The sequence below is a fragment of the Xyrauchen texanus genome, chromosome 42, assembly GCF_025860055.1.
Source record: "Xyrauchen texanus isolate HMW12.3.18 chromosome 42, RBS_HiC_50CHRs, whole genome shotgun sequence".
Lineage (NCBI taxonomy): Eukaryota > Metazoa > Chordata > Actinopteri > Cypriniformes > Catostomidae > Xyrauchen > Xyrauchen texanus.
This window is the reverse complement of record NC_068317.1, coordinates 30,901,661-30,914,160: the sequence shown is the minus strand read 5'-3', so window position 1 is coordinate 30,914,160 and position 12,500 is coordinate 30,901,661. Positions and strand designations below refer to the sequence as shown.

At 41.1% G+C, this 12,500-nt stretch overlaps 1 protein-coding gene across 47 annotated transcripts in view; it reads right to left on the bottom strand.

Annotated features, from left to right (window-relative positions):
- LOC127635166 (nebulin-like) overlaps positions 1-12,500 on the bottom strand; it is an 81,838-nt gene that overhangs the window by 50,809 nt on the left and 18,529 nt on the right. For 43 of the 47 annotated variants that reach the window (XM_052114966.1, XM_052114963.1, XM_052114962.1 and 40 more), the window contains 3 exons: positions 12,403-12,500; positions 11,178-11,285; positions 10,982-11,092 (listed from right to left, as the gene is read on the bottom strand). The exon at positions 12,403-12,500 is cut by the window's right edge and continues 13 nt beyond it. The exons of 2 other annotated variants lie outside the window; for them this stretch is intronic. In XM_052114966.1, coding sequence (XP_051970926.1) covers positions 10,982-11,092; positions 11,178-11,285; positions 12,403-12,500 — 317 coding nt within the window. The remainder of the gene's footprint in view (positions 1-10,981; positions 11,093-11,177; positions 11,286-12,402) is intronic. 2 more of the 47 variants (XM_052115010.1, XM_052114978.1) reach the window with 2 other exon arrangements.

Sequence of the window (12,500 nt, the reverse complement as noted above, 5' to 3'; positions counted from 1 at the left end):
TACACTCACAACTGAACAAACAGCAGACAAACACCATTACACTCACAACTGAACAAACAGCAGACAAACACTGTTACAATCACAACTGAACAACCAACAGACAAACACTGTTACTCACAACTGAACAACCAGCAGACAAACACTGTTACACTCACAACTGAACAACCAGCAGACAAACACTGTTACACTCACAACTGAACAACCAGCAGACAAACACTGTTACACTCACAACTGAACAACCAGCAGACAAACACTGTTACACTCACAACTGAACAAACAGCAGACAAACACTGTTACACTCACAACTGAACAAACAGCAGACAAACACCGTTACACTCACAACTGAACAAACAGCAGACAAACACCGTTACACTCACAACTGAACAAACAGCAGACAAACACCGTTACACTCACAACTGAACAAACAGCAGACAAACACTGTTACAATCACAACTGAACAACCAGCAGACAAACACTGTTACACTCACAACTGAACAACCAGCAGACAAACACTGTTACACTCACAACTGAACAACCAGCAGACAAACACTGTTACAATCACAACTGAACAAACAGCAGACAAACACTGTTACAATCACAACTGAACAACCAGCAGACAAACACTGTTACAATCACAACTGAACAACCAGCAGACAAACACTGTTACACTCACAACTGAACAACCAGCAGACAAACACTGTTACACTCACAACTGAACAACCAGCAGACAAACACTGTTACAATCACAACTGAACAACCAGCAGACAAACACTGTTACACTCACAACTGAACAAACAGCAGACAAACACTGTTACAATCACAACTGAACAACCAGCAGACAAACACTGTTACAATCACAACTGAACAAACAGCAGACAAACACTGTTACACTCACAACTGAACAAACAGCAGACAAACACTGTTACTCACAACTGAACAAACAGCAGACAAACACTGTTACACTCACAACTGGACAAACAGCAGACAAACACTGTTACTCACAACTGAACAACCAGCAGACAAACACTGTTACAATCACAACTGAACAAACAGCAGACAAACACTGTTACTCACAACTGAACAAAGAGCAGACAAACACTGTTACTCACAACTGAACAAACAGCAGACAAACACTGTTACAATCACAACTGAACAACCAGCAGACAAACACTGTTACACTCACAACTGAACAAACAGCAGACAAACACTGTTACAATCACAACTGAACAACCAGCAGACAAACACTGTTACAATCACAACTGAACAAACAGCAGACAAACACTGTTACACTCACAACTGAACAAACAGCAGACAAACACTGTTACTCACAACTGAACAAACAGCAGACAAACACTGTTACTCACAACTGAACAAACAGCAGACAAACACTGTTACACTCACAACTGGACAAACAGCAGACAAACACTGTTACTCACAACTGAACAAACAGCAGACAAACACTGTTACTCACAACTGAACAACCAGCAGACAAACACTGTTACAATCACAACTGAACAAACAGCAGACAAACACTGTTACACTCACAACTGAACAAACAGCAGACAAACACTGTTACACTCACAACTGAACAAACAGCAGACAAACACTGTTACACTCACAACTGAACAAACAGCAGACAAACACTGTTACTCACAACTGAACAAACAGCAGACAAACACTGTTACTCACAACTGGACAAACAGCAGACAAACACTGTTACTCACAACTGGACAAACAGCAGACAAACACTGTTACTCACAACTGAACAAACAGCAGACAAACACTGTTACACTCACAACTGGACAAACAGCAGACAAACACTGTTACTCACAACTGAACAAACAGCAGACAAACACTGTTACTCACAACTGAACAAACAGCAGACAAACACTGTTACAATCACAACTGAACAAACAGCAGACAAACACTGTTACTCACAACTGAACAAACAGCAGACAAACACAGTTACTCACAACTGAACAAACAGCAGACAAACACCGTTACACTCACAATTGAACAAACAGCAGACAAACACTGTTACTCACAACTGAACAACCAGCAGACAAACACTGTTACTCACAACTGAACAAACAGCAGACAAACACTGTTACTCACAACTGAACAACCAGCAGACAAACACTGTTACAATCACAACTGAAAAAACAGCAGACAAACACTGTTACAATCACAACTGAACAAACAGCAGACAAACACCGTTACACTCACAACTGAACAAACAGCAGACAAACACTGTTCACTCACAACTGAACAACCAGCAGACAAACACTGTTACTCACAACTGAACAAACAGCAGACAAACACTGTTACTCACAACTGAACAACCAGCAGACAAACACTGTTACAATCACAACTGAACAAACAGCAGACAAACACTGTTACAATCACAACTGAACAAACAGCAGACAAACACTGTTACATCACAACTGAACAAACAGCAGACAAACACTGTTACACTCACAACTGAACAAACAGCAGACAAACACTGTTACACTCACAACTGAACAACCAGCAGACAAACACTGTTACAATCACAACTGAACAAACAGCAGACAAACACTGTTACACTCACAACTGAACAAACAGCAGACAAACACTGTTACACTCACAACTGAACAAACAGCAGACAAACACTGTTACACTCACAAGTGAACAAACAGTAGACAAACACTGTTACTCACAACTGAACAAACAGCAGACAAACACTGTTACTCACAACTGAACAAACAGCAGACAAACACTGTTACACTCACAACTGAACAACCAGCAGACAAACACTGTTACATTCACAACTGAACAAACAGCAGACAAACACTGTTACACTCACAACTGAACAAACAGCAGACAAACACTGTTACAATCACAACTGAACAAACAGCAGACAAACACTGTTACACTCACAACTGAACAAACAGCAGACAAACACTGTTACACTCACAACTGAACAAACAGCAGACAAACACTGTTACACTCACAACTGAACAAACAGCAGACAAACACCGTTACACTCACAACTGAACAACCAGCAGACAAACACTGTTACAATCACAACTGAACAAACAGCAGACAAACACTGTTACACTCACAACTGAACAAACAGCAGACAAACACCGTTACAATCACAACTGAACAAACAGCAGACAAACACTGTTACAATCACAACTGAACAACCAGCAGACAAACACTGTTACTCACAACTGAACAAACAGCAGACAAACACTGTTACACTCACAACTGAACAAACAGCAGACAAACACTGTTACACTCACAACTGAACAAACAGCAGACAAACACTGTTACTCACAACTGAACAAACAGCAGACAAACACTGTTACACTCACAACTGAACAAACAGCAGACAAACACTGTTACACTCACAACTGAACAAACAGCAGACAAACACTGTTACACTCACAACTGAACAAACAGCAGACAAACACTGTTACACTCACAACTGAACAAACAGCAGACAAACACTGTTACACTCACAACTGAACAAACAGCAGACAAACACTGTTACACTCACAACTGAACAAACAGCAGACAAACACTGTTACACTCACAACTGAACAAACAGCAGACAAACACTGTTACACTCACAACTGAACAAACAGCAGACAAACACTGTTACACTCACAACTGAACAAACAGCAGACAAACACTGTTACACTCACAACTGAACAAACAGCAGACAAACACTGTTACACTCACAACTGAACAAACAGCAGACAAACACTGTTACACTCACAACTGAACAAACAGCAGACAAACACTGTTACACTCACAACTGAACAAACAGCAGACAAACACTGTTACACTCACAACTGAACAAACAGCAGACAAACACTGTTACACTCACAACTGAACAAACAGCAGACAAACACTGTTACACTCACAACTGAACAAACAGCAGACAAACACCGTTACGCTCACAACTGAACAAACAGCAGACAAACACCGTTACAATCACAACTTAACAAACAGCAGACAAACACCGTTACACTCACAACTGAACAAACAACAGACAAACACTGTTACACTCACAACTGAACAACCAGCAGACAAACACTGTTACACTCACAACTGAACAAACAGCAGACAAACACTGTTACACTCACAACTGAACAAACAGCAGACAAACACTGTTACAATCACAACTGAACAAACAGCAGACAAACACTGTTACTCACAACTGAACAAACAGCAGACAAACACTGTTACACTCACAACTGAACAAACAGCAGACAAACACTGTTACACTCACAACTGAACAAACAGCAGACAAACACTGTTACACTCACAACTGAACAAACAGCAGACAAACACTGTTACACTCACAACTGAACAAACAGCAGACAAACACTGTTACACTCACAACTGAACAAACAGCAGACAAACACTGTTACACTCACAACTGAACAAACAGCAGACAAACACTGTTACACTCACAACTGAACAAACAGCAGACAAACACTGTTACACTCACAACTGAACAAACAGCAGACAAACACTGTTACTCACAACTGAACAAAGAGCAGACAAACACTGTTACTCACAACTGAACAAACAGCAGACAAATACTGTTACACTCACAACTGAACAAACAGCAGACAAACACTGTTACTCACAACTGAACAAACAGCAGACAAACACTGTTACAATCACAACTGAACAACCAGCAGACAAACACTGTTACACTCACAACTGAACAAACAGCAGACAAACACTGTTACACTCACAACTGAACAAACAGCAGACAAACACTGTTACACTCACAACTGAACAAACAGCAGACAAACACTGTTACACTCACAACTGAACAAACAGCAGACAAACACTGTTACACTCACAACTGAACAAACAGCAGACAAACACTGTTACACTCACAACTGAACAAACAGCAGACAAACACTGTTACACTCACAACTGAACAAACAGCAGACAAACACTGTTACAACTCACAACTGAACAAACAGCAGACAAACACTGTTACACTCACAACTGAACAAACAGCAGACAAACACTGTTACACTCACAACTGAACAAACAGCAGACAAACACTGTTACACTCACAACTGAACAAACAGCAGACAAACACTGTTACACTCACAACTGAACAAACAGCAGACAAACACTGTTACACTCACAACTGAACAAACAGCAGACAAACACTGTTACACTCACAACTGAACAAACAGCAGACAAACACTGTTACAATCACAACTGAACAAACAGCAGACAAACACTGTTACACTCACAACTGAACAAACAGCAGACAAACACTGTTACACTCACAACTGAACAAACAGCAGACAAACACTGTTACACTCACAACTGAACAAACAGCAGACAAACACTGTTACACTCACAACTGAACAAACAGCAGACAAACACTGTTACACTCACAACTGAACAAACAGCAGACAAACACTGTTACACTCACAACTGAACAAACAGCAGACAAACACTGTTACACTCACAACTGAACAAACAGCAGACAAACACTGTTACACTCACAACTGAACAAACAGCAGACAAACACTGTTACACTCACAACTGAACAAACAGCAGACAAACACTGTTACACTCACAACTGAACAAACAGCAGACAAACACTGTTACACTCACAACTGAACAAACAGCAGACAAACACTGTTACACTCACAACTGAACAAACAGCAGACAAACACTGTTACACTCACAACTGAACAAACAGCAGACAAACACTGTTACACTCACAACTGAACAAACAGCAGACAAACACTGTTACACTCACAACTGAACAAACAGCAGACAAACACTGTTACACTCACAACTGAACAAACAGCAGACAAACACTGTTACACTCACAACTGAACAAACAGCAGACAAACACTGTTACACTCACAACTGAACAAACAGCAGACAAACACTGTTACACTCACAACTGAACAAACAGCAGACAAACACTGTTACAACTCACAACTGAACAAACAGCAGACAAACACTGTTACACTCACAACTGAACAAACAGCAGACAAACACTGTTACACTCACAACTGAACAAACAGCAGACAAACACTGTTACACTCACAACTGAACAAACAGCAGACAAACACTGTTACACTCACAACTGAACAAACAGCAGACAAACACTGTTACACTCACAACTGAACAAACAGCAGACAAACACTGTTACACTCACAACTGAACAAACAGCAGACAAACACTGTTACACTCACAACTGAACAAACAGCAGACAAACACTGTTACACTCACAACTGAACAAACAGCAGACAAACACTGTTACACTCACAACTGAACAAACAGCAGACAAACACTGTTACACTCACAACTGAACAAACAGCAGACAAACACTGTTACACTCACAACTGAACAAACAGCAGACAAACACTGTTACACTCACAACTGAACAAACAGCAGACAAACACTGTTACACTCACAACTGAACAAACAGCAGACAAACACTGTTACACTCACAACTGAACAAACAGCAGACAAACACTGTTACATCACAACTGAACAAACAGCAGACAAACACTGTTACACTCACAACTGAACAAACAGCAGACAAACACTGTTACACTCACAACTGAACAAACAGCAGACAAACACTGTTACACTCACAACTGAACAAACAGCAGACAAACACTGTTACACTCACAACTGAACAAACAGCAGACAAACACTGTTACACTCACAACTGAACAAACAGCAGACAAACACTGTTACACTCACAACTGAACAAACAGCAGACAAACACTGTTACACTCACAACTGAACAAACAGCAGACAAACACTGTTACACTCACAACTGAACAAACAGCAGACAAACACTGTTACACTCACAACTGAACAAACAGCAGACAAACACTGTTACACTCACAACTGAACAAACAGCAGACAAACACTGTTACACTCACAACTGAACAAACAGCAGACAAACACTGTTACACTCACAACTGAACAAACAGCAGACAAACACTGTTACACTCACAACTGAACAAACAGCAGACAAACACTGTTACACTCACAACTGAACAAACAGCAGACAAACACTGTTACACTCACAACTGAACAAACAGCAGACAAACACTGTTACACTCACAACTGAACAAACAGCAGACAAACACTGTTACCACAACTGAACAAACAGCAGACAAACACTGTTACACTCACAACTGAACAAACAGCAGACAAACACTGTTACACTCACAACTGAACAAACAGCAGACAAACACTGTTACAACTGAACACAGCAACACTGTACACTGAACAACAGCAGACAAACACTGTTACACTCACAACTGAACAAACAGCAGACAAACACTGTTACACTCACAACTGAACAAACAGCAGACAAACACTGTTACACTCACAACTGAACAAACAGCAGACAAACACTGTTACAATCACAACTGAACAAACAGCAGACAAACACTGTTACACTCACAACTGAACAAACAGCAGACAAACACTGTTACACTCACAACTGAACAAACAGCAGACAAACACTGTTACACTCACAACTGAACAAACAGCAGACAAACACTGTTACACTCACAACTGAACAAACAGCAGACAAACACTGTTACACTCACAACTGAACAAACAGCAGACAAACACTGTTACACTCACAACTGAACAAACAGCAGACAAACACTGTTACACTCACAACTGAACAAACAGCAGACAAACACTGTTACACTCACAACTGAACAAACAGCAGACAAACACTGTTACACTCACAACTGAACAAACAGCAGACAAACACTGTTACACTCACAACTGAACAAACAGCAGACAAACACTGTTACTCACAACTGAACAAACAGCAGACAAACACTGTTACACTCACAACTGAACAAACAGCAGACAAACACTGTTACACTCACAACTGAACAAACAGCAGACAAACACTGTTACACTCACAACTGAACAAACAGCAGACAAACACTGTTACACTCACAACTGAACAAACAGCAGACAAACACTGTTACACTCACAACTGAACAAACAGCAGACAAACACTGTTACACTCACAACTGAACAAACAGCAGACAAACACTGTTACACTCACAACTGAACAAACAGCAGACAAACACTGTTACACTCACAACTGAACAAACAGCAGACAAACACTGTTACACTCACAACTGAACAAACAGCAGACAAACACTGTTACACTCACAACTGAACAAACCAGCAGACAAACACTGTTACACTCACAACTGAACAAACAGCAGACAAACACTGTTACACTCACAACTGAACAAACAGCAGACAAACACTGTTACAATCACAACTGAACAAACAGCAGACAAAACACTGTTACACTCACAACTGAACAAACAGCAGACAAACACTGTTACACTCACAACTGAACAAACAGCAGACAAACACTGTTACACTCACAACTGAACAAACAGCAGACAAACACTGTTACACTCACAACTGAACAAACAGCAGACAAACACTGTTACACTCACAACTGAACAAACAGCAGACAAACACTGTTACACTCACAACTGAACAAACAGCAGACAAACACTGTTACACTCACAACTGAACAAACAGCAGACAAACACTGTTACACTCACAACTGAACAAACAGCAGACAAACACTGTTACACTCACAACTGAACAAACAGCAGACAAACACTGTTACAATCACAACTGAACAAACAGCAGACAAACACTGTTACACTCACAACTGAACAAACAGCAGACAAACACTGTTACACTCACAACTGAACAAACAGCAGACAAACACTGTTACACTCACAACTGAACAAACAGCAGACAAACACTGTTACTCACAACTGAACAAACAGCAGACAAACACTGTTACACTCACAACTGAACAAACAGCAGACAAACACTGTACTCACAACTGAACAAACAGCACTGCTCACAACTGAACAAACAGCAGACAAACACTGTTACACTCACAACTGAACAAACAGCAGACAAACACTGTTACACTCACAACTGAACAAACAGCAGACAAACACTGTTACACTCACAACTGAACAAACAGCAGACAAACACTGTTACACTCACAACTGAACAAACAGCAGACAAACACTGTTACACTCACAACTGAACAAACAGCAGACAAACACTGTTACACTCACAACTGAACAAACAGCAGACAAACACTGTTACACTCACAACTGAACAAACAGCAGACAAACACTGTTACACTCACAACTGAACAAACAGCAGACAAACACTGTTACACTCACAACTGAACAAACAGCAGACAAACACTGTTACACTCACAACTGAACAAACAGCAGACAAACACTGTTACACTCACAACTGAACAAACAGCAGACAAACACTGTTACACTCACAACTGAACAAACAGCAGACAAACACTGTTACACTCACAACTGAACAAACAGCAGACAAACACTGTTACACTCACAACTGAACAAACAGCAGACAAACACTGTTACACTCACAACTGAACAAACAGCAGACAAACACTGTTACACTCACAACTGAACAAACAGCAGACAAACACTGTTACACTCACAACTGAACAAACCAGCAGACAAACACTGTTACACTCACAACTGAACAAACAGCAGACAAACACTGTTACACTCACAACTGAACAACCAGCAGACAAACACTGTTACACTCACAACTGAACAAACAGCAGACAAACACTGTTACACTCACAACTGAACAAACAGCAGACAAACACTGTTACTCACAACTGAACAAACAGCAGACAAACACTGTTACACTCACAACTGAACAAACAGCAGACAAACACTGTTACACTCACAACTGAACAACCAGCAGACAAACACTGTTACACTCACAACTGAACAAACAGCAGACAAACACTGTTACACTCACAACTGAACAAACAGCAGACAAACACTGTTACACTCACAACTGAACAAACAGCAGACAAACACTGTTACACTCACAACTGAACAAACAGCAGACAAACACTGTTACACTCACAACTGAACAAACAGCAGACAAACACTGTTACACTCACAACTGAACAAACAGCAGACAAACACTGTTACACTCACAACTGAACAAACAGCAGACAAACACTGTTACACTCACAACTGAACAAACAGCAGACAAACACTGTTACACTCACAACTGAACAAACAGCAGACAAACACTGTTACACTCACAACTGAACAAACAGCAGACAAACACTGTTACACTCACAACTGAACAACCAGCAGACAAACACTGTTACACTCACAACTGAACAACACAGCAGACAAACACTGTTACACTCACAACTGAACAAACCAGCAGACAAACACTGTTACACTCACAACTGAACAAACAGCAGACAAACACTGTTACTCACAACTGAACAAACAGCAGACAAACACTGTTACACTCACAACTGAACAAACAGCAGACAAACACTGTTACACTCACAACTGAACAAACAGCAGACAAACACTGTTACACTCACAACTGAACAAACAGCAGACAAACACTGTTACACTCACAACTGAACAAACAGCAGACAAACACCGTTACAATCACAACTGAACAAACAGCAGACAAACACCGTTACAATCACAACTGAACAAACAGCAGACAAACACTGTTACAATCACAACTGAACAACCAGCAGACAAACACTGTTACTCACAACTGAACAAACAGCAGACAAACACTGTTACACTCACAACTGAACAAACAGCAGACAAACACTGTTACTCACAACTGAACAAACAGCAGACAAACACCGTTACTCACAACTCACATGTCACTCAGCACACCCTGGATTCAAACTCACGGCTCCAGGTGTGATAGTTAGCGTGTAGACCCCCCCCCCCTGACCAAACGTTAATGAGATTTCAGTGTTTCTCCGTTTAAGTAGAAAGGAGACTGGCATGACTGGAATGACTGACAGTGGACTGGCTAGAAACACTTTGGTCAAACTCATTAAACACATCTGTACCTCACTCTGGAGTCGTGAAGCTTCTTTAGCGTGTTGAGTTTCTAGAGTTTCAGGCAGCTGCTGATACAGAGAACTGCACATCTGCTTCAAACCCGCTTCTTTATATTTCACCTGAAACATACACAAGACAACACAAGCATTCAAAGAAATGTTTATGATGTTTGATGTGTGATTCTCACTGAAGTGTTTGTCATACGTCACTCTGCATCTCAGCCGTTTGTTTGGCGAACTGTGTCTCGAGTGTTTCAGACATAAGAGAATAAAGATTACTGGAGTTTTCCTTCAGATCGGATTTATATTTCACCTGAAACACAGAAACATGAAAGCTGTTACACTCTTACAGGATCACTGCTGACCGAACAAACACATATGATGCATGCTGTCGATGATATTGAGTGTATAACAGAAAACATGTTTACAGTAATATAATGGAAGTCGATGGAAAACGTTCTGGAGGGATTTAAAAGCAGAAAAGTGAAGCCTGTCATATTAATTCAGTCATTTGATCTTTAAGTTGTCTTAATCGTCCTTTTGTTTTGCAACTATGTTTCAAAGTGGAAGAACTTTCCTGTAACTGGTATAGTGCTAGCAACATCACGGTCTTGGGTTCGATTATTACTCAATGACTTGTAAACGGTGCAACCTGACAGCACTGTAAGACGCTTTGTCTATAATCAAATGCATGAATGTAATTAACCGTAATGTGTGAAGGGACGGTCACACTTGACTTTGAGCATGCAACAATGACTGCAACAGACCAGGATATGATGTCATGCGCGAAGGCTTCTTTTTTTTTATCCCCTTTTCTCCTAATTTGGAATGCCCAATTCCCACTACTTAGTAGTTCCTCGTGGTGGTGCGGTTACTCACCTCAATCCGGGTGGCGGAGGACGAGTCTCAGTTGCGTCCGCTTCAGTTGCGTCTGTAATCAGCAAATCTGATCACGTGACTCGTTGTGCATGACACCGCAGAGAGTCGCAGCATGTGGAGACTCATGCTACTCTCCATGATCCACACACAACTCACCACACGCCCCATTGAGAGAACCACTAATCACCACCACGAGGAGGTTACCCCATGTGACTCTACCCTCCCTAGCAACCGGCCCAATTTGGTTGCTAAGCCATCCTGACTGGAGTCACTCACCACACGCCCCATTGAGAGTGAGAACCACTAATCACCACCACGAGGAGGTTACCCCATGTGCCTCTACCCTCCCTTCTTTAGTCCCTGTTTACATGTAAACATGTATTAAGTCCATTGGAAACTGAGGTGAGGAAATGATTGTCTGTGGTTATTGAAAGTACATCGAGTTTAGCCTGTATTGAAGCCAGAACATTCACACATGCTTCATATTAACAATCACAGCTGAACATCTTCCACATGTTTCTGCAGTCAGAGAGAATATGAATGATGTTCACCTCACTCTGAAGATCCATCTGCTGCTTCATAAACTCATTGTGAGGCGTCTCTGACATCAGCGAGTATAAATTACTGCCCATCACGGACGCTCGGCCCT